This window comes from Miscanthus floridulus, chromosome 5 (genome assembly GCF_019320115.1).
Source record: "Miscanthus floridulus cultivar M001 chromosome 5, ASM1932011v1, whole genome shotgun sequence".
Classification (NCBI taxonomy): domain Eukaryota; kingdom Viridiplantae; phylum Streptophyta; class Magnoliopsida; order Poales; family Poaceae; genus Miscanthus; species Miscanthus floridulus.
The window spans coordinates 136,622,983-136,646,986 of record NC_089584.1 but is presented as its reverse complement, the minus strand read 5'-3'; the positions used below and the strand labels follow the sequence as shown (position 1 = coordinate 136,646,986).

Below are 24,004 nucleotides of genomic sequence, written 5' to 3'. Positions count from 1 at the left end.
GAACAGCTGAATCTAGCAGTTCTCGTTGTTTGTGGCTTTCCATTTCATCAGTGTGTTTATTAGTGTTTCTCCTGAATATGCAGCAAACAAATACGTCGGACATGTTGGATCTTGCTGTAGATTACATCAAAGAGCTCAAGGACCAAGTTGAGGTACGCATCGCTTGATGTGCAACGCGCTGCACATTTCACAAGTCCTTCGCTAGATAAATGAACACACAGCCAGCCGGCCCCCATTTTATTTGACACGTGTAGCTGTAGTCAGCTACTATTCCACTTGTTTTCAAACCAAATTCATATTGGTGACATACCTACAAAAAAATATACAGTATCTCTTACTATGCTAAAATGGATCCTTGCAGAAGCTAAAACACGACCAAGCAAACTGTTGTTGCCTAGGCAACAAGAGCTGCTGATGCTGGAGAAGCAGATCGACGGAGGAGGGGGTTTTGTCGTAACAAACAATGCGATTGTCAAACCAGAGTTGTTGCTTCAGAAGATCAGGCTCCAGAACTGCGTGACATGTCGAGCAGCTTCCATGACTCAGCTTCCTCTTTCTTGGTTGTACCATGGATTAGTGACTTATTGTCAACGGCTTCAAGACTAGGAGATGACAAATAGGCCATCGTAATTTAATTACTGCGACGCGGTGGCTTCTGTGTAAAAAGTCCTCCCTTTCAACGCAATTGGGGTTGTCGCTGATAAAATTATTGTAGGAATATCATGTGTGCTCATGTTTCACCGACCTCATTTTTTGCAGATTACTAGATTTCGACACGACCGTAACTCAGAACCAGTATAAATGAGCACTGAACATTCATGCCATCCTATACAAAGTCCAAGAGAATTTTAATATGACAACTTTAGCATTCAGCTTTTTATGCAGCCTTCCTAGAGAACCTTTGTGTGAAATTGAACAAAAGAATATTCTGCTCGCACTCATATACCAACTCTCTAGAGCCATTCTGTTGTGTAAAATGATTGAAGAAACTTTACATGATCACTTGATGCTAAGCATGGTACCAGGTAGCTCAACTGATTTTCTGACTCGTTCTCGTGTTTTTTTTTATTTATACATCAAACGTTGAAGAACAGAACAGGTCGGTACAGTCAAGCCAGGTATAATTTCATATTTGCTCTATGGTTGTGTCAAAATGGAGCAAAATAGCATCGTTAAATCTTGAGCTGCTCACAGTTATGCAGCTGTCCTATAGAAGAAGCTTAGGTACCGCAGTCCCTCGTTATCTACACACCTCTTCTGCAATTTTACAGGGGGGGGGGGTTATTGGTTCCGAGATAAGAATATAATACTGAAGCCACAATGTAGTTTAGCAGTGCAAAGTTTGCTTATTGTCGGATTTTGTACAGTGCTGTACTTACAGTCTTGATTGTGTTCTTACAACAGATGGCTGAAGTGCGTCGTAGTGTCCATAACCATCATAGAGAACGCGGACTGGATCGTCCTTTCCATATTCCTGGCCATATTCTGCTATGATCCTAGGGCCATCAGAGCTGCTTGTATACATGTACACGGTGATGGGCATCCTGCAATGCAGCATTTCTCAGTTCTCACTGACCATAATGAACAAAAGGCTGCACTTAGCACAGATAAGTTGGCCGCCAACCTGAGAACATGGGAACACATGAACAGCTCAGGTTCTCCTCCCCAAGCATGAGGCTTTCTCATCTGTCTCACATAATTCTCAAAGTTGCCTTCAAGGAACCTATAACATTGAAAAAGAGTTAATGTGACATAGTCGTCTTTGTATATTTGAAGCTAAAGCGTATTCTTTTGACATAGAATTTTAAGGATGACAGTATTTTGAAAGACTTTTATCAACAAGGTGTAAAGTTGCCGTATGAGAATATATTATTTTGAACATATTCTTTTCCTGTTTACTCCTAGTGGGGAAAAATTGTCCAGGCAATATATCAGTAAAGTAATAATGGAAAGAAGATGAAACCATTCAGTGTCTCCTCTTCTCTTGACAAACTCGTCAGCTACCTGGAACAGACACAATAGCAGGTTAACAATAATAAAGACGTGGAAATACAAGAAGACCACAGCGCGCAACATTTCAGAATTCTTTCGAAATGCATCGAACAAGGATGCACTTATAATAATCAGAAGCCCAGGTGATGGACACTCGCTTTGGCTCGAAGTTCGTCAGCCAGTTCCTTCTGGGCGCTGTCGCTCGGAGGATGCTTTCCTCTCCTCAAGCAGGCGCCATAAGCGACGGACCTGAACAGGCATCGACCGTCCCCTGTGATTCCTGTAATCAAACGTGAGGGCAGCGTCAGTGCGATTCATAAGGTATGTTCTGTAAACCAGAACATCTTGACGATTGAAAGCTCCATGGGGGATTGCCCGCACATAAAGAAAACAAGTAGTATTACTTTAGACTTAAGATTAGTAGCGTGGATTGTCAGGAGGAGATTATTTGTTTTGTCGATCTGGTTTCTGATCTCTGATTTTAGCAAAGGAAGGACCCACTTCGATCTCTGAAGATGCAGCTTTAGAACTGCTACCATAGTATACCGTTATACACACATACACAAGCAAAAGGATTGGTGGAAAATGGAATATATGTGGAGATAGAAAAGGCATCTTGCTGCTACACCATTGGTAGCTTATCATTGTTAGGGTGTCTTTTGTATAATCAGCAATGATGCAGCCACTTTATTCCCGATCGCGTCCAAAACCAACGATCTCTGAACCATAAACAAGCCAGGAACCGCACCAGAAGGAGGAAGGAATCATCAGCCCGCTTTCGATCACCGATCGCCACCGAAAGAAAAAAAAAGAAGCCTATTCTTAGCGCTCGAAAAAAACACGCAGGGGAGGAGGGGTAATCAAGCATTCACGAAGGAACGGGGACGGCGTTTGGAACATACTGATGGAACGCAGAGGGCGGAGCTCCCGATCCGACATCCGCCGGGGCCGGGGCGGCGGTGGCGATCCTCTCCTCCTGCCCCTGCCGGCTGCCGGTGCCGGGCACGGAAGGGTGGAAGCAGGAGGACGCAGCGAGCACGGAAGGAGCTGCAAATGGGACGGGATGGAATGGAATGTAAAACAAAGTGGGCAGAGGGGGGACGTGGGGCTGGAATTGGAATTGGATTCTCTCGCGGCCGTGGTGTGCGCAGCGCACGCCTTTTTCCGCGGGGGCCTCTTTTGCTCTTCCGAAAATTTTCTACCGCTCGCTCCGTTGAGTGGAGCCGTATCGGAGCCGTTGCCGCTGCGCTGCCCTGCTCTCTGCTTGCTTTCCCGACACAATAATTGCTGACCCGTGGCTTTCAAATTAACCTCGTGGTCGTGAGTGGACGCAGATTAAAGCAGCAGGAGGGCAGTTGATCGACTGAGCTACGCAAACTGCAAAGGCAAGGAGGCGATGGATCCAACACCTTGGTGGTGAATGGTGATGATTGCATGAACGGAACGGGGGGCCGGCCGTCCGCCCAGCCTACTAGCCACTCTGGGTCCGGGCCCCCCGTGGGGACGAGGCGTCAACGAGCCCTGTGCGCTTTTATGATATTTTTCAGGCATGAAACAGTGTTTTATTCCATAATATTTTAACATAAACGTAAACGTAAGCTAAATTTTAGCATAAGCCAAAGGGGCCGAGCATGGCGTCGATTCCGTGTGGCTCTCAACTGGCGGTGTTTAGTTACCCCAAAATTTAAACTTTGGTACTATGTAAAAAGAAGATTCTCCGTCACATCAAACTTGTGGTATATGTATGGAGTACTAAATGTTGACGAAATCAAAAACTAATTGCACAGTTTGGTTATACTTTGCGAGACGAACGTTTTAAGCCTAATTAGTCAACGATTAAACAATTATTACCAAATACAAACGAAATGCTACAGTGCGCTACAGTGCTGGCACAGTGATTTTGCCACTGCCGAATCCGGCAGCTAAACGAGGGCTCGGTTCGTTCCTGTCGACGAGGGCTCGGTTCGTTCCTGTCGGCAGGATGTGCGGATGCCATTATTTCCCTTTCATCGGCGACCTTGGTGTCTTCTGCTGCTCTCCTCGCCTCACTTGCTGTCAATCTTACTTCTTACCCAACCCTACATTGTCGCCACACGCAGCAGTGCGCTAGCCTAGCCAGCGGCTTTCTGGAGCATCACCTGTCAGAGTCAGCCATGGGGCAAGCCTGTTCTCAACTCTGGTTAGGTTTTTGCGTCAGGCTGCTGATAAAGAGCTGTGCGTCTGCACCTCACAATGCAATGTGCAAAAGAGTCATCATTAAGGCTATGGGCGGACCTACAGTTGTGTCAGAGCATATCCAATATTTTTAAGAAAATTTTTAGTAGTTCTTGAGGTATATACATGTACAATATAGTTAAGGTCTCAAAATTACGATTCTTCACTATTTTCTCGCTGTAATTCGCGTCTAACTGAAAGCAGCCCACAGGCCACACCTAGCCGGACTGCCCAATGGCCCATCTGACCTTCCCATTTCCAAATCCCCAATTCCCCACTCCCCAAACCCATCAGGCGCAGGGGTAGGACAGTCAGCAGCTTGCCCCCCTGTAGCTGCGGAGCCGCGGAGCGGAGCTGCTCGCTCGGGAGGCTGGAGAAACAACCAGTTGCTTGCAAGCAAGTCGTGTTGGGTTTTCAAGGGGGAGAAGCGTCTGATCTGAAAAGGGGTAGAGTATCAGAGACCGAGGAAGAAACAACTGTACACACCTCTTGACAAGGTCAAACTGGAAAATGCCCTACATCACCCCACCGAGGAGGGGGGGAAGAACATCAAAGGTTTACTCTCTTTTTTACCCCAAACAGAACAATACCCGAGAGAAGAGAAGAAAAAGACCAGGTGGAAAAACAAGGCAGAAGATGATGTACATACCCCATTGATCAACTCAAAACACTACTCTAGCATACATCCTAGCACTGGTACAGCGAGAAGCCCCTGTTCTTCCACAGCGAGCTCAGCGTCCTGCCCAGCTTCCTGGACTTGGACTTGCACAGCGGCTTCGATTCCCGGAAGCACACGATAGCGCCGCCGCCGCCGCCGCCGTTCCCGCCCTCCGCCAGCTGGCTCTGCAGAAGCTGCTGCTGCTGCTGCTGCTGGGGTGGCGGCGCGTTCCGCTGCCTCTGCTCCCTGAACAACTTCAGGAGCTTCTGGGCCTTCTCCCTGCCCCTCCCCGTCCCGGCCGCCGAGATGGAGACCAGGGACGGGACCACCCCTTCCTGGAGCACCGGCGCGATGCACTTGTCGTCGGCGCTGCACATCACCAGGAGGCATGACACCGCCTGCTCCTGCTCCGTTGGCTCGCCTGTGTCCAGCAGCGTCGCTAGCGTGCTGACCAAACCGGGGGTGGACATGATCTCCTTCCTGCCAGCTTGGGTGGCTGCGAGGCTGATGAGCACCGCGAGAGCCTTCTCTGTCCAACCAAGCCCCTCCGACTCCGGAGAGTCTGTGACGAGGCAGTGGAGAGCATCCACAATGCCTGCAGTTAGAAGCGCCGGGACGCTGGCCTGGTGGTTCGAGAGGTTGTACAGTGTGTACAAGGCGTCATGCTTGCAGGAGCTGTCTTTCGTGTTGCTGGCATCTTGGCTATACAGACGGTCGACTAGGAATGGCACGGCCTGGCTCGAACCGATGACGGCCTTTGCATCAGGAAGGCAGGAAAGATTAAGGTAGAGTGCTGTGGCAGGACCAGATAGGCGTGGATTCGATATCATCTGCTCAAGTAGATCGGCGACTCCAGCAGATAACAGGAGTCCCTTGTTTCTGAAATAAGAAAGGGTTTTAATAAGCAAAATTTCTAGGCAAAAATACTTCACTAAGTTTAAGTAATAATAAGTATTTTCAGTTAGCACCACACCACTAGGAAATAATACCTGTTATTGTTGACTGCAAGATTGAAAAGAGCCATTGCACCAACTTCTTGTGCCTTCTCATTTCCATCATTCACAGCATTCCTCAAGAACTCAACCAGTGCCTCAGCAAAGCCATTTGAGCCCAGCAGGATCCTTGCTTCCTCGTCATCTTTCAAAAGGTACCTTATCTGCTCCACCAACCTGCACTGCCTGTTCATGTTACTTCTTTCATGAAGCAAGAGCAGCAAGTTCCCATAGCCCTCGTTCAAATCGAAATTGTTACAAGAGCTGTCATCCAGCATTCCCGATTCACTGTTTGCTGGCTCCTCCTTTCTAACATTCTCCATTGGGACAATCTTGACACTCTTTGCATTATTACAATCAAAACTTTCAACAGACACACAACCTGTACCCTCAGTGTCAGAGAAAGCAAGCCTCCAATTTACATCAAAAGTTCCTGGTGGACCATCAGGAACTGGAAAATCGTTCTGCTCACACCAGCTGGCAATCAGGGCCTTAACACAGTAGTTTTGAGTCAATGACAGGTGGGCAAGTTGCTGCTGTGTTTTAGGACATGTGCTGTGACCATCATTGAACCATTTCTCAATGCAAATACGCTCATAAGTCTGCCCAGATGAAATGATGACTGGATCATACATGAGCTGTAAGGAAATAGGGCACCTAAGCTCTTCAGGAGGGATTGACATATTCTCAGACCTTGGACCACCACCACGTCTGCAGTTGAATGATCCAAGCCTAGAATTGAAAGATCCAAACCTCGAATTGAACGACTGAATGCTCGAAAGCTGTCTACTGAATGCCCGACCATTGCTGTACGGCCCATACATATCATCCATGCCTAATACTGTTGGTGAGCATGGAGACGATCCCTGAGAATCTGTATCATCACCAGCCTCACTTCTGAAGAACTTTGAGTACTTTCTCATAAGATTGTACAAGTATGACACAACAAGCTCCTTCCGCTTGTCTTCATCAGAACGAGCCTTCTCAATTAGCTTCTTCAGGGCTCTTCTCTCGGTGAGTGCTGCCCTAGAAGATGTAATTCCCAATTTAAGAGCAGACAAATGGAAGACCTCAAGCTCCCCACTATCACTGGAGCCATTTGTTTTATTGTTTCTCTGGAGCAAATTGATCAGCTCATCACCAGCTTCCTTCTCTGATCTATCCAATGTAAAAACAATTTCCTCCAGCTCACCAACAATCTCCACAATCTGTACAGAAACATGTTCAGGGTGTCAGTCCGTACTACACACTGTAATAATCGCAAAACCATAAAGCCAACGTCAAAGATTGGTGAACCAAAGATGTTGACTAGATGACTTTTGTGCATAATATACCTTACAGCCGATATCTTCCGTTACTATGCTTTCAGTGCGCCTTAGACTCTCCTGAAGCTGGCTTCTAGACTTCTCAAACTTTAAAAGCACAGTTTCTGAAGTGATGGCCTAGAAGTGAAATATAATATCTATTAAAAAATTGTTCCAATTGCAAAAAATTCCAAAAGAAATGCCCTACAAATGAAATAAGTGTGTTGCGGTAGTAGTAGGGAAAGGGGAATAAGAAGTTACCAAGTAGAGTCTGCTGCAGTCTGCACAATGTTGAAGCAGCCCTTTGGCTTTATCAAGAGCTACATGTAGTGAACACAATGCCTGTATACCAGACTTGCTTCTGGGTCTTGATGCTTCGATAAAGGGGAAAATGGCGGAGAGCTTAGATACAGAAGGATGAAATGCTCTACAAATTCCTGCATGCAACTGAATAAAACCAATATTTCTTCAGATTCGCTGCTAAATTAAGCAAACCCCAAAACGGAAAGCTATAAGGTCCCAGTAACTTAGTACAGTACAAGTATAGTGTTTGTTCAATACAGTACAAACTAGTCTTTAAAGAAAAAGGAACCTTTAGAAATCAAAGCATTGTGATAGTACTAACCATTGAAACAAATATTACCTAAACAATATGGAAAAGAAAAGGTAGTTCTCATTGATCAACAAACATAACAGGCTTTTAAGATGTACTTACAAAAGGTAAGCAAACAACAGATTAACAGGAATACCAGACATATTCACTGTAAAGATGATACCTTGGCATCATTAGCCAGAAAAGGACCTTCTTCGGCCTCCATTGCTTCCATCGTTGGCTACTACCTGAGCTCCAACATCTGACTGCAAGAATCACAAGAAAAACAGATAACATTAGCACTTCACTCTGAATATTTCTCAAGGCCTTTTCTTAGGCTAAAAGGAAAGAACAGGGCTGGACATTGTAGAATGGGACAAATCAAATGTCCAGCTATTACTAGCAGAAATGGAAGAGTTAAAATCTACTGGCAAGCCCGCAATACACTGTTCACGGAGAATAAACTTTGGCTCCCATAAACAACCCACTGAAAAGGACGCTCCCTCTGCTAATTTTGAGATTTTCAGCCCCTTGGAGCCCAATAATTTTTCTTCTCCAAAATCACACATTTTGAACAAATCTAAGGCGCCAATGTACCCAGTGAGCAGCATTTAACCATTCTTGTGCCCAAAAATAAAAGAAGAAGAAGAAGAAGAAAAACATGATGTCGGCAGGTTCAGGGATGGACTTAGCGTGGGCCATGGGACTTTTGATGAAGCGATATTTATTTTTGGGTGGGGGTAGGGAGAGAACGATCTTGTGCGCTGAAGAACCTAGCTGAGCCACAGATGGATGAACGGGATTAGTCGGAGATAGCGCGGCGGAAAACACAAATCCAGAACTTAATGCTCGATTTGATTGCTCATGGCCACAGCAAAGGATGGAGTTCCAAGAAAACGACCTCTCCCAGCATCCACTCAAACAAGCTAGGATCACTCACCCAGAAAAGAAGAAATCAATCCACGCCCGGACGGATCTCCACTCCGCTAGAGTGAGGATGAGAAGCGCTGGCAGCCGCAGCACTAGACAGAGGATCCAGCACGGGGAGTATCGGCGGAAGGAAGGGTCGGCCGCGTTGCGTAGCAGCGCAGGGAGCTTGGCTTAGTCTTCAGAAGTCTTCAGAGCCAGAGCCTTGTAGGGAGGCCGGGGCGCGCGTGGAGGACTGAGGAGGAGGGGGAGGCCGAATGCAGCCACAGCCTGCTAGTAACCAGGCTCCAGCTTTGATACCTGCTCGTAGAAACGGCAGACAGATCTCCCCGGCGAGGTATCCACGCGGCTCCGCAGGGGTCACCGGCGACGAGGGAGGACGGGGGAGAGCGTGGGGCGGTGGGGGAGGAGAGAGAGAGAGAGGAGAGAAGGAAGGAAGAATAATGGAGAGTGGGGGACGTTGGAGTTGAGAGTGGATTTTATCAGATTTCAGGGTCTGAGCCCGGGGGCAGTGAAATAAATGCCGTTTTATATTTTTTGTGTTTTCTTTTCATTAATATAACGCTCCCCATAAAAAATGGTCAAACTTCGTCTCTTTTTTTTTTTGTTTTTGCTCATCATGTTTCTGGTGAAGTTTGGACAAGACATTTGGTTTCTCGGAAATGATTTGTTAGCTACAGGGACGGGGCCAGGACCTTAAGCTGGTACAGTTTCCATTGAAATTCTTAAATTTTAATTAAAATTAAAAATGTACATATGGCCCCAACAAAGAAATAAAAACATATTTTTTACTTGTCTATGTCAGAGACAGGGTGTGAGATGCGGATTTCCATTAGCATGGCTGGTTAGTGAATGGTGAGCAAGTGTGATTAAATAAAAAGTACAAAACTCATTTATTAGAAACCTTAGAAGTCTGGCTTTGTTTTTGTTTATTCATATTAGTTTTGTTTTTAAAAAAATCTTGGTTCAACGCCAACCAATTGCCTCCTCTGGTTCTTAGGCCACTCTTAGGGGGTTTCATGTTACAGTTTTTAATACACCCATATTTTAGAAAACAGCGTAGAAGAGTTTCATCTTCATGAAAACTCTCGCTACTCCCACGAAACTTTTATAATCTCTATCGTCGTCAATACGGTGTCATGTCAGCCTATTAATGCTCATAAAACTCTTATGAAACCCCATTGAAATTGGCCTTATAGGAAAATACCATAAATTGATGTTAATTAGTTGTAGCTATCTTTTAGGAACACTGTAGATAGTGGCACAATGATTTATTGCTGAAATCCTAGACACCATCAGGGATCGTGTGTAAATCGTACTCAACATTTATGTGTTGAAAAATGTGTTAGCCATTCTTAGAAATTGTTTAACGAATTATAGTTGTGGATAAGTATAAGTACTTGCTACAAAAGCTGTTAAGCCGGTTGTCTTTCGTTTTAGTGAAAGTAGGAGAGAAGTCACTGTTCATGAAGGGGGTCATTCGATCCATGTATGACTTCTTATAGTTACAATCCAAACGTATGTCAAATACAAGTTGTAGGAATAGATCCCCATCAAAGCAAGATAACCTAGATGACAAGTCGTGATGTGTTTACCTTTATTCCTCTCACTCCCTCTCCATGATGATACTGATGTTCAAACCACTTGGCCAAATTTGTCAAAATGTGTATGGCTCATCTTTTTTTTTAAAAAAAAAACTTACTTTGCAGTGAAGAAAAGATACATATAGCAACGCATTAGTCTATTTCAACTCACGATATACGTCTGTGTATAAATATATAAATAAAACTCAATAGATAAGTAAATATGTAGAAAAAAAACATAAGAAAAATGAAGACTGCCTCCATGGAAATTTTGAGTTGCCTCCTCTTCGTCACGGGAGCACCATTTTTTTAGTACTTAGCCGAGAGCAGAGCAGTACTGTGATGTACTTAGAGCAGTAGTAATTAAATCACTACAATTTCTGCTACCAGCACATGATTGATGTTTCTGCCGATTCTCCAAAATAAAGCCAGCTTGCATTGCATATGCCTGTGGCCAAACATTGCCACTCCAAAACACATTTTCTTTCTCAAGATAATGCATCCACCGATGAGCGAGTAAATAGCAGCTAAATCAGATCCCAAACTTAACAACTGGAACCAAGATTAACACAGAGATCTGATCGAGCTAGTGCCTGCATAGTGACCGTTCCAAGTGGAGGCTTTTCTATTCCCTTGCAAGGGATCTATCTCTGATTCCATCCATCAGATGCCGAAACCTGACCAAACCACAGCCGCCCTGCTAAGACAGGAGGAGAGGAATAGACAAACAAATCTTGACATCCCAATACAATTGTTTATGGCAGTAGTAGTGTATAACCAGTTGATTAACTAATATGATAGGACATAATTAAATCATACATGAATGTGTGATGAATGGCCCTTCCACTGGCCGATGATTCCATGCATGCAGCATGCCCTTTAAATAAATTTAGCATTTGTCAGAGCTAGATCAGAGCCCCGCTCGCTTTCCCGTGGATCCTGAGACTGAGAGAGACCAAATCATGCATGCATTCGCCGGGTAAGCTAAGCTTTGTTCTATTTAATCCAGTCATCAGACGCTATAGTAGTAGCGATCTTGCTGTTGGGTGGACTGGTTTGGGTGATGATCACCACCCCTTTGGAGATGGATTAAAGAAAGGGAAGGGGGAGAACTGACCACTAATTCCTCCATGGTGTGTGATGCAGTGTCTGGTTAGTGGTCACTGATCTTTGAGCTTTGGAAAGTGCGTGTTGTATGTGTTTTGCACCAGCAAACCCTTGAAGGAGCAACTGTGTCCACTAGTTAGTTAGTCTTTGTTTTGGAGTGGAGAATTTAATTAATTAAAGTTAGCAAGAATCCTCATCTTTGAAACAAAAGCAACGGAGAGCTGTTTTCATATACCATAATTTTATTTTATTTAGGGAAAGCTAATTCAATTAGTTTACTTTAAACCCAAATAATGGCGGCGGTGCATTATTGTAATATAATAACACAAGTAGATCAAATAAATCACCGTGCATGGGTATTGGGTAGTACGGTGGGATTGCTTGTCTACACTACACACAGTAGCAGTCTTGCACGGGAGCAGTGATGACTCACGTGGAAGCATCCACGGTAACAGGCTAATAATAACAGTGGCACGTAGCAGCACACGTGAAAATGATCCATCCAAATGGATGGGTGCGGGTGCACGCAGTGGCCGGTGCAGGATGGGGACAAAGGGGGCTAAATAATATAGATTTATGACTAGAGCTAAAAATTAATAATGATTTAAGACTAAGTAACTATGATCTAACAAAGAAATCAGGCTCACCAGGGGGCTGTAGCCCCGGCAACCCCTTTGAATCCGCCCCCGGGTGCACGTCTCGGCGGCCAGTACTATATAGCAGCCCGTACGTACGTCTGGTCATACGTACATTAGCATGTTACTGGAGGAGTACATACATATACAGTACGGGCTAGCTATATTGAAGCCGTTTTCATTTCATGGGCAACGACCTTGTTAAAATTTGCGGAGCAGCACATGGCAGCATTAATCATCGGTGGTTAAAGTAATAAGTAACCTAATATAATAGGATATACAAATCCCAAATCAATGATCTGGAGTCAACCATGCATCGAATTTCACAAGAATTCGCAAGGATCGCAAAGGAATTTCACAGGAACCCATTCAATTTTACAGAAAAACACAAAAACGGGAAATATTTCTCGCGTTCCAAACAGGCTCTTAGACATTTTTTTTAAGTACTAGTCAGCCCAGCCGTTGGGCTATGACACAACACATTTTACAATTATTGCAGCATGTATTGTACAAAGTAGTACAACTACTCCTAAATTGTACCGTGCCTACTGTACGTACTACGCCTGTAGTAGCAGGGCAGTTGTTTGCATCTGCTGTCGAGTCGAGCCGATGAACAAACGAGAGAAATATCTCGCCCCAGGCCATGAGTCCATGACTGGGGATTCCATGGCGCCACCGCCAACGGCCACGGACGGGTTAGACTGGGGCAGGGGGGCCGCCGCGGGCGCCGCCCAATGAAGGCCTTGGATCCGACGGCGGCCGTCGAAGCCCGATCACCCACGTGGACGGACGGGACAGCGCTCTGGGCCAGCGATCGTACGCCCTGCCTGTAGGCTGTACCTGCCTACCTGTACCATACCAACTGGCAGTGGCACAGTGGTTTTGCCCGCTGTCACGTCATGCTGCGCTGCAGGCCTGCAGGCCTGCAGGCTGTAGCCGCCAGTCACCATCACCACCCACCCAGGCACCAACCCGGCGGTGGCATGCAGGCATGCAGCTGAGCTGGTCCCGCCTGGACACGCGGCGCCCGCCTCGTGCTTTGGAGCCAGCCTACGTGGTCCGCGCCGTGCCCTGCGTGCGCGTACAGCTGTACTCTACGGCTACGCACGCTACGTTTGCCAAGGGAATTTCTCTGGTTGAACTACGAGTAGTATAGAATAATAATACTGCTAGTAGTGAACACCATCTCTTCTTTTTTTCCTTCTCAGGCAGGGAATTCCTGTGAAGCAGAAGAGAAGGTACACAGAGACGCACGCTACCATTCCGTCGCCTTCACTTCACTCCAAAACACCCAACCGATGCATATTGTTGGTGAGGCCCCGTTTAGATCAAAAAATTTTGGATTTTAGCTCACTGTAGCATTTTGTTTGTATTTAGTAATTAGTGTCTAATTATGGACTAATTAGGTTCAAAAGTTTCGTCTCGCGATTTCTCGACCAACTGTGTAATTAGTTTTTTTTCATCTACATTTAGTACTCTATGCATGTGTCGCAAGATTTGATGTGACATGTACTATGCAAAAATTTTTGGCAACTGAACGGGGCCTGAGTTATCAACCAACCGAACCCCGCATCCACGCAGCAGCTAGCGCCACCGCCACGGCGCCGCCGTCGTGCTGGCTCGTGCGTGCATGGATGCATGTCGGCTGCGACGCGACCGTTCCCTTCCCGCGCACTCCTCTCTTCGTGTATGTGCGCGCCACGCCGGCCTCTCGTTTCTTTCCTGCTCCGCTCACTTCAAAACCTGACGGCTGGTGACTGGACGCGCCAGCCAAGCTCGCGCCTGTCTATGCATGCATGAGATTCTTCTTCGCTCTCACTACGAGTACGTGCTCTGTCCCTAGATGGAGATATGATGGGATATATATATTTATATAAAAAGCTTGCTTTGGTTTTGAATTTTTGATCTGTGCGTGGTCGGCATCGACCACATGCATGCCCTGGTGGCCTCCTCTGAGTCCTCTCGATCTCGGGCCTTCATCAGAGTGAACAGAGTTTAAGCAGGGCATCCTGCTGCTTATACGACGTTGATGACGGCAGCTGCATCATTCTGCACCGGTGTCCGCAAGGCCACCATTTGCGCCCCGCCCCCCATGGGCCCTGGCCGGCCACCGACAGGTCACAGGCGACAGCCATCACTGGAGCTTTGGGGGGTCGCAGAACAGGCCACGAGGATTTGGCCTTTCCATGACATCAGAGAAATACTTAATAGGCTTATTCTTCGTTGAAAATTTAACCGGCCTGTTCGCTGGTCGGTTTCTGAGTTGGTTTGGGCTGGCTGATGCTGGTTTATTGTGAGAGAAAAACACTGTTGGCTGGTTGGTTTGGACTGGCTGAAACCAACAAAAGCATGCTACATCTTCAAATCTTAGAGCGTGCGTAATGGACGTTTCTTAGACTGCTCCTGTACTGTACTCATGGTCGTGCAACCAGACTCTTTACCTTGTGGAGTCAAAGGTTCAATCCTCGGTTCCAAATATTGGGATCAATTTAACAGTGGATGCCAAGTTATTTATAAAAATTGATTCCATACACTGCTGATGCCTTAAGAATACGTGTGCATCTTGCAAACATAATTATCATCCAATTTGAGTGTACACAATCACTTCTGAGTACTCTAGCAAATCCCACATGCATACTCAATGAAGGAGCATGTTCTTTCATACTCCTTCCGTTTCAAAACACACACACACACACATCTCGTTTTCCGAAGTGTCCAGCTTTTTCAAATTTTATTTACCAAATATATATATATACGAAATAAGTACTAATATTTATAGCGCATAACAAGTATCATTAGATTACTAGCGAAATATATTTTGATAATAAATATATTTAGAGATACAAATGGTTGATACTATTACTGCAAATCTAACTAGTCATCCAAATGTGAGATATGTAATTTTTTTTTTGTCTCGGGACATATATAGGGAATAAAAAGAGAAGCATGCACTATTCTACGTATTTACTTGGGGAGTGAATACTTTCAGTCTGTAGGTCGCCCCTGCACGTACGTAGTTCCGCATATCGAGCAGTTCAGAAGCGGAGAAGAGATATCGAGCAGAAGACCGGGCCTGGTCTCCGAAGTCAGGTGTCCCCAAGCATCATCATGGCAACCCGGACCGTCACAGTCACAGCTTGACCTCCGTGCAACAAGGAGACAAGCTATGGGGGATCTCAGGCAAATGGTCGGCGCAGCGAGCGCAGTCGCATGAGAGAGGAAAATAGTAATGCGGATCAAAATAAAACAAGCAGCAATACAGTACTTGCATGATTTCTCTCTCTCTGTCACCACATTGTGAGGTTTCTATATGGTCAACAACAATAATGCTAGCTATCGTTGGGTTTAACAAGCTCGTCGAGTCATTCAGGCCGGCACCAATGATTGGGCACACGGCAAGGCCCGAAGGCCGGCGCCTGCCCTGCATGCTCTGGGCGGCAGGCTCCATTATTTGCTTGCTGTTCCGTTTCCGTCCTCCTCCCCACGACCACAAGCTCGCTCTCCAATCCAAGCAAGTGAAGTCGGCATGCAAAAAAATATCACACTAATGCACAGTAGAGACACCAGTACAATTACTCAATTAGCTAGCTATCATGCGTGTCATCACACACTATCATATCACATTCATATTCATATCTCTTGTGTATAGTACGTACGTGGCCCAACCCAACACGACATGCATGTAGAACCACAAGCGTCAAAAGCTTGGGGAAATAATACAAATACAAATACAAATGGCGAGGCATTATTATTTTAGTAGTCATTCTTTGTGGATTCTTTCGTGATGTCGACTCTCATCAAACCATCTTTATACCGATATTGTGAGAGGTCATTGGGTCAAATCCAGTTAAAATGGCGGAAACTCCATCGTATGGTGGCATTGAAGCTATGACCACCAAACTAAAAGCAACTGCTATTACCAGCCTCACACCCATGCATAGATGGAAAAATGAGCACCAAGTTGTCATTCCCAAGCTTAGTTATTAAGCAGATCCTAATAACACTCATGCCACCATTTTTCTTTCACCACATAACTTGGTAGCCACATCTTCGCAAAAAGAAAAGAACTTGGTCGCCAGTATTCATATTAGTGGCTCCGATCACGTGGCTGGCTGGCTCTTAGTGGTACTTGTACTCCTACTAAATATGTTGGCCCCGGCACGGTTATTTGCTGGAAGATGGACGATGGCGACACGATGAGACTAGTCCGTGTCGCTTTGATTACAAGTAGTTTAGGGCGCGGATCAAAGAGAGGCGGAGACCAGTCGTCCCATCGTCATCCTTTTGCAAATTGTGGTACTACTACTAGCCGGCACTCATAATTAGTCCAATCAAAATCATATCAAGCGGCCTAGCTAGCTAGCTCGTCAAATGGCCGAATTCCCGGCCGGTCTTAATACCGAAAGGCGACGTATTCGTGGAAGAGCAAAACAAGTGGCTAAATCATGATGTTGCTAGCTGCGACGACACGAACTACTTAGAAGCATGTGTTTACCTATAGGTCCAAAAGTGTTTGCATTGCACGATTGATTTTTTTTTGAAGGATTTGCATGATTGATTTTCTTCGAAATTAAAGAAACTTCTTCACGGTGAAGTAGAGTAGTCGTCGCCTAGCTACTCGGAACGAACTGTGTGATATATGCATAATGCTTGTTGTCCTTCCCTTTTTCCAACTATAAGTGTAGGTATTATTTTCATTTGTTGATGAATTATCTAATTTTATATATGTTCGTCTAAGGGATGACGTCGATCGAGAGGTCAAGGTTCCTGGCAAGATATATGGCTGTGCAATGCAAAGACCTCTATGGATTTATGGCGGATCATATTATGTGATGTGTCTCCCCAGTAGTCAGCATACACCTTGATTAGTGGCACACCAGAGAAGAAATTTTAAGTCTATAGTATCTTTTGTTTTTTTTTTTAATGTGGACCATACGATGGCTGATTGTTAATGGCAAACGGTGGATAATGAACAAAGTTTTTTTTGTCCTCCAAGGGAAGGGATGGACAGAAGTATAGATTGCTGTTGCCGATTGGAATCACAATGCGAGCAGCTCTCACCTGAAAGGGCTGAAACGGTCAGTACCATAAGTTAGCATATAACTAACTCAATAACGGCGCACACACCAAATCATCACTACTAAATCGGTCATGATCAATGCGCTAATGATGGCCACGTTGGTACGCCAGATACATTTTAGTTGACAGAAAGGGCCAAGTGATCAATGCACATGTGCATATGCCCTAGGCCTAGGGCATACTCCTGCTAGGCTGCTACTCATCAAATTTCTTGCTAGTTTGGCGCCACCAACAGAAAACAGAGCAAGCCTAGCTAGCTAGGATTAGGGGGTGTTCGGTTGAGTGAATAAAGTTTAGAACGTGTCACATGAGACGTCGTATGAGGTGTTTAGATACTAATAAAAAAATAAATTATTGGCCGTCAGTAATTTGCGAGACGAATTTATTAAGCCTAATTAATCCGGCATTAGCACATGTTTACTGTAGCACCACGCTGTCAAATCGTGGACTAATTAGGCTTAAAAATTCGTCTCGCAAAACAGTCTCAATCTATGCATTTAGTTTCATAAATAGTCTATATTTAATACTTCATACATGTGTCTAACATCCGATAAAACAACGAGTAAAATTTAGGAGGTGGAACAAACACCCCGTTACTTACGTTGTTTCTAGCACAAGCTTGGCCTTGGCATATGCAAAAGATGGAAAGGAGAACTTGGAAGCGACGAAAAATGCACCCGTAACGAAGCGTGCTGTCGTCACCAACTCATCATCGTACATGGTTCGTTCCCTCTGGGTCGGTATGTAACAAGAGACCTCAAGACTGAGGCTGACCACTACCCTACAGGCTGGGGTTTGGAGCTTGTGAGCTGCACATGACGGTGTCCCCGGCATCGCAGGGGCGTCGACCGCGGCGTTGGGGCACTTGTTAATGCGAGGGCGGCGGGGACGGGCGGCTCCAGGCTCCAGGTGCAGCGCATGTGGCGCCACGGACAGCGGCTGCTGCCTGCCTGCAGCTACGAGGAGGACATGATGGACAGTGCCGCTGCCGCCGCGCGCGTTGGATGGCACCGGCACCAGATCGGACGTACGGAGTACTGCACCACATGCCACAACAGGGAGGAAGCTCGGAAAAAATTTAAGTGGAACTAAACAACAGCAATTAACGAGAAGAGAAGTTCAGCAAATCTTAGCCCCTCCTATCTATACATCTACAGCTGAAATTTTAGACGATAGCTATATGGGACTTTGTTAGCTCGCGAGCGGTAGGGGGCTGGAGCCCCCCAGCCCCACCGCTGGCTCCGTGCCTGGCCACACCAGCCACCGCGCCTCCCGGCGTTGCATGCGTGCGTTGTTGTTTCGTGCGGGCAGGGAGGACGGGTCCGGGGGAGCGGCCGGGCTACGGAGCACAAGGGCCATGTGGATGGGGATGGGGATGGCACCATGCAGATGCAGGGGCGACGCCGACGGCAATGCCAGTTCATGAATCACGACGAGGCGTTGTACTTGCCGTGTCCGTGTGCAGCATCGCGGTGGATTGGAGAGCGGACAACACCACGCCAGGGTGCTTCAGATGGCAGTAAAGTCCCCCACAAACCTGCAGCCTGTTCGGTTGGTTCATATCGTTGCTGGTTCGTGAAGAAGTACTGCTGACTGGTTTGTGTGAGAGAAAAATATTGTTTCAGCTAGAAATTTACGATCGTTTACGACAAGCCACAGCCAAAGCTGAGCCGTTTGTTTCTGTATAGGCATGGACTTAATACTCGCCGTGCAGGTAGTTTACCGAGTGTACCATAAAGGTGATTGGCACAGTGATACTAATAACGAAAAGAAATTGAACTTCTATGCTAGCACATGGATAGGTCAAATAGCTATTAGTTGCCTCTTGAATTCGTTAAGTTAAGATGAGGCCCAAGAGAGCATTTATCTAGCTTGACAGTCTCAACGATAATGCACATGGCGCTCAACAGAGAGCATTGTCACTCTCACCTTAACAAAGGACACTCCCGTCCCATAAATTATTGCTGTTCACCTGCTAAGGCGTACAGTCCTAGCAGATAACTACTACCCCGCCAAGAGATTTATTATAATAACCATCGCCTGAAGCAACCTTGGATTGGATAAAATGATGAAGGCAAGGGTGAGTTAGTAGTAGTACTACCTGATCAAGCCTTTTTATGCCACAAGGAACAAAAAGTACTGCCAGCAAGAAATCATCTCCTGCATCAACTGGCACCTGAAAAGGGAGCCACTTTCATGGTGAAAAAGGGAAAAGGATGACATTTTGTTGGTTGATGAACAGGTTATGGCTACCATTCCTCCAAGAAAATATGCCTGTAAAGAGACACAGATAAGGGGAGCAATGGACACTACAGGAAAGGACCTTTCAATGGGCCTGATCAGCCCAAATGAGAAAAGTGGCAAACACGGATCAGCCCAGATCGGAAAAGCCCCAGTTACATTGTACTACGAGTATCTTCCAGCAACAGGCACCATCCATACCCAAAACTAGCTACTCCAAGCAAAAACCAGGCAAGTACCGTAAGTGGAGGGAGCTCAATGTAATTCTAGCAGCACTCAATAAAGAATGCTTTTGAAATTGACTTCGACGTGACACCACGAGCTCAAAATGTGCACATCATATATACACGAGTACACGACCACGCCACTACATTTTACCGTCGCTTACTAAGTTCAAATAGCCACAGACCACAATGCCTCACCCTTACCCGGCTTACTTCGACTTCCACCACTCAGCAATCAGCATGATTTCACACAATGCGATTTCTCTTCATGCTACACTACTGTATAAGCACAGTAAGAACTGAAGTCTGTTACAGTGAAATCACCAGAACACCACAGGTCATGTCGATCCAAACGGTGGTGACTTCAGGACCCAAAATATTGTTTTACGGGAACAACTGCTCCAGAAATTCTGTTCCCACTTGCCAGCACATCAGATCACTGGTTAACCTTCGTTTACGGCTCCCAGATCCTCTTCTGACGATATTTCAGGTGTGACAATCTCTTCAGGCAAATCACTCGCCGAACTATCTTCTGCCTCCTGCTCTTTAGGTGCTTCAGTTACCATCAATCTCCTTAGTTCCATCTCCAGATCATTTGCAACACTCTTGTTTTCATCAAGGTAAGATTTAAGATTATTTTTACCATTGAAAGCCATATCATTGAAACTATAATATGCACCACCAGTCTTTTTTATAAGCTTGTGCTTCAATCCGAGTTCAAAAAGCTCAGAACTGCGGCATATCCCCTTTCCAAACTCAAGCTCAAACTGTGCAGTCTTGAAGGGTGGGGCATGCTTGTTTTTTACAATCTTCACAGCAATCTGACTACCTATTGTCTGCAAATGGAAGACATCATCATTCAAAAGCTACACAAAGTGAATACTGTTTCAGGGAGCACCAAATCTCACTACTGCAAAGCCCATATGGCATATGTAGAGTCAGTTATTTTAATTCACTAATAATTTATGCTTGTAGAGTGACAGCACATGTAGATGCCTATAAATTGCCTATTCCATGTGTCTAGTAGTGGCTCAGTTAAATAGGCCTCATGCAGACATGTATATGCTAAATCAAAGTCATGCTGTGAACATACTGAATTTCAAACATTAAAGTACTGGATACTAAACTAAATCCGGTAAATGCTAAATAAATGATTTAGTTAATTACCTCTTCGCCTTTCTTTACCAAACCAATACGCCTGATGTTCAAGCGAACAGAAGCATAAAACTTCAAGGCATTGCCACCAGAAGTGACCTCAGTTGGTCCTCCAAATCCAAATGTGGCTACCTTGGCCCTGATCTACAATGGAGACAAAGAGACTAAGTTAGCAGCAAAAATACAGGCCATTTTAAGGAAAAATAAGGATATAACTGCATAAAAAACAAATATCAATTGCATGCAAAAATCGGTAAGATTGCACAGGAAGAACCAGGTATATCCCTTCAAAAGATAGAATTGTATGCTAATGTTTCCTAATTTACAGTGGCATTCCTTTTTTGCTTAAGCAACATGTAATTCCAGAACTTGAAGGTAAAAAAAAAATACAACTATATTTATAGCCTTAATTAAAGTTCAATATGGCAACAATCTTCTGACATATGTGAAGCTTCGCCTCAATAAGATACATAATGGAATAAATTATAAATAAATTACTTGAACTAACACCGAGAAAATTATGTATGATTAATACCTGATTAATAAATAACAAAATTGTCTGCGAAAGTGAAAGGGAGTGGCTAAGCTTGCGAAGAGCTTGGCTCATCAACCTAGCCTGAAGAGCAACATGTGCATCACCCATCTCACCATCGAGCTCAGTCTTTGGAACAAGCGCAGCTACCTGCATAGTAGAATGAGATAATATGAACTGTGCATCTAATCTCATAAGAAACGGCAATATTGCACAAATACAAATAGAGAGCAACTCCGCTCAAGATGAGGTCTTACACTGTCTACTACAACAACATCAACAGATCCACTTCGAATCAGTGTGTCCACAAGACTGAGTGCCTGCTCAGCACAGTCTGGCTGAGAAAGAAGCAAATTGTTAGTGTCAACACCAATTTTCTCTGCGAGAGCTGGATCCAAAGCATGCTCTGCATCTACAAAGGCACAGTAACCTAGAAAACAGAAAGAAAAAAGTCATTAAGATGTTCTTATAGAATTACAAGAGAGTAACTAAAGCATAATTCTGGCATAATTGAAATTAAGATTCAAACTAGTCAAATGATAAGGCATGGCAGCGAAAAATTATAAGGCTTAGTAGACTGTAGACAAAGGAAGTTCAAACTTTAAACTAGTGAAAACTAACATCCACGGCTGACGTCTTTACATATTTTATTCATATTCTAAATAAAAGGTAAGGACAGCTTTTCTTTTAACTTCAGGTATTGCAACTTTCAACCAATTATTCAAAAAGCTTTGTTAAGTAGGCAGGCCAGCAAAATTTTAAAAAGGAAAATCAGCATTTGAGAATCAAACTGGAAAACTACCTTTTTCAAAATATATTCATGACTTGCTTAAAAAGAACAGATAAAGTTGTTACATAATTCTGATTTTGAAATCATGATGCATGTACAAACTGCCTTAAAAGATGTCAAGGTTGGGTCTCCCTTTCTGGATCAGGGGGGCGGGCAAAGGAGCAGTTTCCATAGGATAGCCCCCCTCTGGTGAATGTTACACACAAAAAAGAAAGCAGCTGAGCGGATAATTCACCAGATCAGGTGCATCCTATAAAATCCCAAACTTTGGTTATCCTAATTGTCAAGCTACTTTCCTCTATTTTTTCCCATGCTACGGAAATCATTGAAAGTTCAGAGTTTACCCCCATTCTTTTGTGCTTCTGCAATGACATGTAGAGCAAGCGTTGTCTTGCCTGAAGCCTCTGGACCATAGACCTCTATGACACGCCCCTATAAAAGATATCTAGCATGAAACTTTTATACAAAATAAAATACATCAACTTACAACATCATAAACTAGACTAATCAAATTTTACAATTTGAAAATAATATCATGTAATGGTCAACAAAAAAAGATCTACTTAAATCATTAATATGCAAATGCTTACCTTTGGAAGACCACCAGTTCCTAGAGCCATATCCAAAGCAAAAGATCCAGTAGACACGACAGGTACATCTCTATGGCCTTGTGAACGCCCAAGCCACATTATCGCCCCCTTCCCAAATGCAGACGTTATTTGATCGATAGCCTGGTGTAAAGCCAAGTCTTTCTTTGACATATTCTCCTCACCAGAGTCAGTTCCACTTGACTTCTTCTTTTTGGCTATATAGGCAAGAGAAGAGTCAGTAACTGATCCAATGGGCAGTGACAAAGGAGTATAACAGAAGCAAAGGAAGAAATCCTGTACTAGTAGTATAATCATGTCACAATGCAGGTAACAATAAGAGATCAAGAGTTCAAAACAACAAGCAATGTGCAAAAAGTATAACGGAATTTGTCTATAACCTTTTGATGCGAACTCTCGGTAATGAAACGTGGAGCCACAGATCCCTTGCTTACAGCTCTGCACAAATATTAAAGTATCAGAAAAACATGAGTCACATTTTTTTTTTTAAAAAAAATCTAGTGCATGTATCACATTCCCCAGTGCCATTACTATTTTTTAATCTTGTGCTGCTGTATATACTACAAAAAATTATTGAGCCATTATAGTGCTTTAAGAATGCTGTTGAATTAAAAAAATGTTAACAGCAATGGGGAGTGCTTATGATTTTGTATTGTGGTCACACAATAGGAAAACAAATCTACCACACAGTAAGATCAAATAACATTTCTGACAGAAAAGTGATATTTGGCCGGCGCTCAATAAAAGCAGGGAGTAGTAAGCAAGAGATAAACCTGTAAATTAGTTATGGGATAAAACATGTTGACACGGAACTAAAGGGTTTACCCAGTCGCGAATTGAGACTGAAATCGAGAGGAATTAGCCCCAAAGGACGCGATTCCGCATACAGACGATCAAACTCCTGTGACCAAACTAGGGTTCACTCTCAATGAGCACAGTAGAAAACCCAACTAAACGCATCGAGCATTCGACCGAGAATCGCCACTCACCAACCCAGCCTACCCAAACCACAAAAAAGCTTAAATACAGAGGAGAGAGCGAGGGTTGGACCTCAGGGTGAGAAGAAGAGGCGGAGGCGGCGGCGGCGATGACGCGCCGCAGCGACGAGCGCCTGAGGAGGGTCGCCATGGCGGCAGCTTGCCTCCAACCGTTGGAAGCCGCGCGGAGAAGCCCGGAGGGGGGGGATGGGGGCTAGGGTTTAGGGGGTTTGCGGGGCTCGGGGTTTTGGCTGCGCTCCGCCTCGCCCCCTTTTGAGTCCGGTCTCCGCCTCTCCGGGTGTCGAGAAGAGCGCCCCGCGGGCCGGTGCTTGCCGTACACTCCGATGGACCGCCCGTGGACTCGAAAATGTGTGGAGCCTGCTTGTCAGAGTTA

The 24,004-nt window shown here is 44.9% G+C and overlaps 3 protein-coding genes and 1 long non-coding RNA gene across 10 annotated transcripts; 1 reads left to right on the top strand and 3 right to left on the bottom strand.

Annotated features, from left to right (window-relative positions):
• The first annotated feature begins 11 nt into the window (after positions 1-11).
• On the top strand, positions 12-884 carry LOC136450908 (uncharacterized). Its single transcript, XR_010758477.1, has 2 exons — positions 12-152; positions 362-884. It is a non-coding gene; the product is annotated as an uncharacterized lncRNA (long non-coding RNA).
• Positions 885-1,035: 151 nt separating this feature from the next.
• Positions 1,036-3,079, bottom strand: LOC136450907 (OVARIAN TUMOR DOMAIN-containing deubiquitinating enzyme 4-like). Of its 4 annotated transcripts, none has more exons than XM_066451590.1 (6): positions 2,895-3,079; positions 2,151-2,272; positions 1,964-2,004; positions 1,625-1,723; positions 1,380-1,544; positions 1,036-1,257 (listed from the first exon to the last, which is right to left on the bottom strand). In XM_066451590.1, the coding sequence occupies exons 1-6, from the start codon at positions 2,929-2,931 to the stop codon at positions 1,245-1,247; spliced, it is 477 nt and encodes a 158-aa protein (XP_066307687.1). In that variant the 5' UTR covers positions 2,932-3,079; the 3' UTR covers positions 1,036-1,244. The 4 variants fall into 4 exon arrangements, with proteins under 4 accessions (XP_066307687.1, XP_066307683.1, XP_066307686.1 ...); XM_066451586.1 differs by adding an exon at positions 2,741-2,767 and having other exon boundaries at positions 1,964-2,272; positions 2,895-3,020; XM_066451589.1 differs by having other exon boundaries at positions 1,964-2,263; positions 2,895-3,034.
• Positions 3,080-4,376: 1,297 nt separating this feature from the next.
• Positions 4,377-9,158, bottom strand: LOC136450906 (U-box domain-containing protein 45-like). 4 transcript variants are annotated; one of them, XM_066451583.1, is made up of 7 exons: positions 8,693-9,158; positions 7,937-8,018; positions 7,422-7,607; positions 7,191-7,298; positions 5,854-7,064; positions 4,856-5,743; positions 4,377-4,642 (listed from the first exon to the last, which is right to left on the bottom strand). In XM_066451583.1, the coding sequence occupies exons 2-6, from the start codon at positions 7,985-7,987 to the stop codon at positions 4,894-4,896; spliced, it is 2,406 nt and encodes an 801-aa protein (XP_066307680.1). In that variant the 5' UTR covers positions 7,988-8,018; positions 8,693-9,158; the 3' UTR covers positions 4,377-4,642; positions 4,856-4,893. The 4 variants fall into 4 exon arrangements, with proteins under 4 accessions (XP_066307680.1, XP_066307681.1, XP_066307682.1 ...); XM_066451584.1 differs by lacking the exon at positions 4,377-4,642 and having other exon boundaries at positions 4,664-5,743; positions 7,937-8,529; XM_066451585.1 differs by lacking the exon at positions 4,377-4,642 and having other exon boundaries at positions 4,664-5,743; positions 8,980-9,158.
• Positions 9,159-19,666: 10,508 nt separating this feature from the next.
• Positions 19,667-23,998, bottom strand: LOC136450904 (DNA repair protein recA homolog 3, mitochondrial-like). The gene is made up of 8 exons (XM_066451574.1): positions 23,684-23,998; positions 23,014-23,071; positions 22,616-22,830; positions 22,370-22,457; positions 21,493-21,665; positions 21,239-21,385; positions 20,716-20,847; positions 19,667-20,384 (listed from the first exon to the last, which is right to left on the bottom strand). The coding sequence occupies exons 1-8, from the start codon at positions 23,759-23,761 to the stop codon at positions 19,992-19,994; spliced, it is 1,284 nt and encodes a 427-aa protein (XP_066307671.1). The 5' UTR covers positions 23,762-23,998; the 3' UTR covers positions 19,667-19,991.
• Positions 23,999-24,004: the final 6 nt, after the last annotated feature.

What these genes read in the sequence shown, in the direction of transcription:
- LOC136450907 (XM_066451590.1), bottom strand. Translation starts at nt 2,931, where the DNA reads ATGTCGGATCGGGAGCTCCGCCCTCTGCGTTCCATCA. An exon ending in AGAAGAGGAGACACTGAATG is followed by an intron (nt 1,724 to 1,963) that starts GTTTCATCTTCT and finishes TCAATGTTATAG; the next exon opens with GTTCCTTGAAGGCAACTTTG. An exon ending in ATGTGTTCCCATGTTCTCAG is followed by an intron (nt 1,545 to 1,624) that starts GTTGGCGGCCAA and finishes GCTGCATTGCAG; the next exon opens with GATGCCCATCACCGTGTACA.
- LOC136450906 (XM_066451583.1), bottom strand. Translation starts at nt 7,987, where the DNA reads ATGGAAGCAATGGAGGCCGAAGAAGGTCCTTTTCTGGCTAATGATGCC. An exon ending in ACTGCAGCAGACTCTACTTG is followed by an intron (nt 7,299 to 7,421) that starts GTAACTTCTTAT and finishes TTTCACTTCTAG; the next exon opens with GCCATCACTTCAGAAACTGT. An exon ending in CTTGCAGTCAACAATAACAG is followed by an intron (nt 5,744 to 5,853) that starts GTATTATTTCCT and finishes TTCTTATTTCAG; the next exon opens with AAACAAGGGACTCCTGTTAT.
- LOC136450904 (XM_066451574.1), bottom strand. Translation starts at nt 23,761, where the DNA reads ATGGCGACCCTCCTCAGGCGCTCGTCGCTGCGGCGCGTCATCGCCGCC. An exon ending in CCGAGAGTTCGCATCAAAAG is followed by an intron (nt 22,831 to 23,013) that starts GTTATAGACAAA and finishes TTGCCTATATAG; the next exon opens with CCAAAAAGAAGAAGTCAAGT. An exon ending in TTTTGTTATTTATTAATCAG is followed by an intron (nt 20,848 to 21,238) that starts GTATTAATCATA and finishes TCTCCATTGTAG; the next exon opens with ATCAGGGCCAAGGTAGCCAC.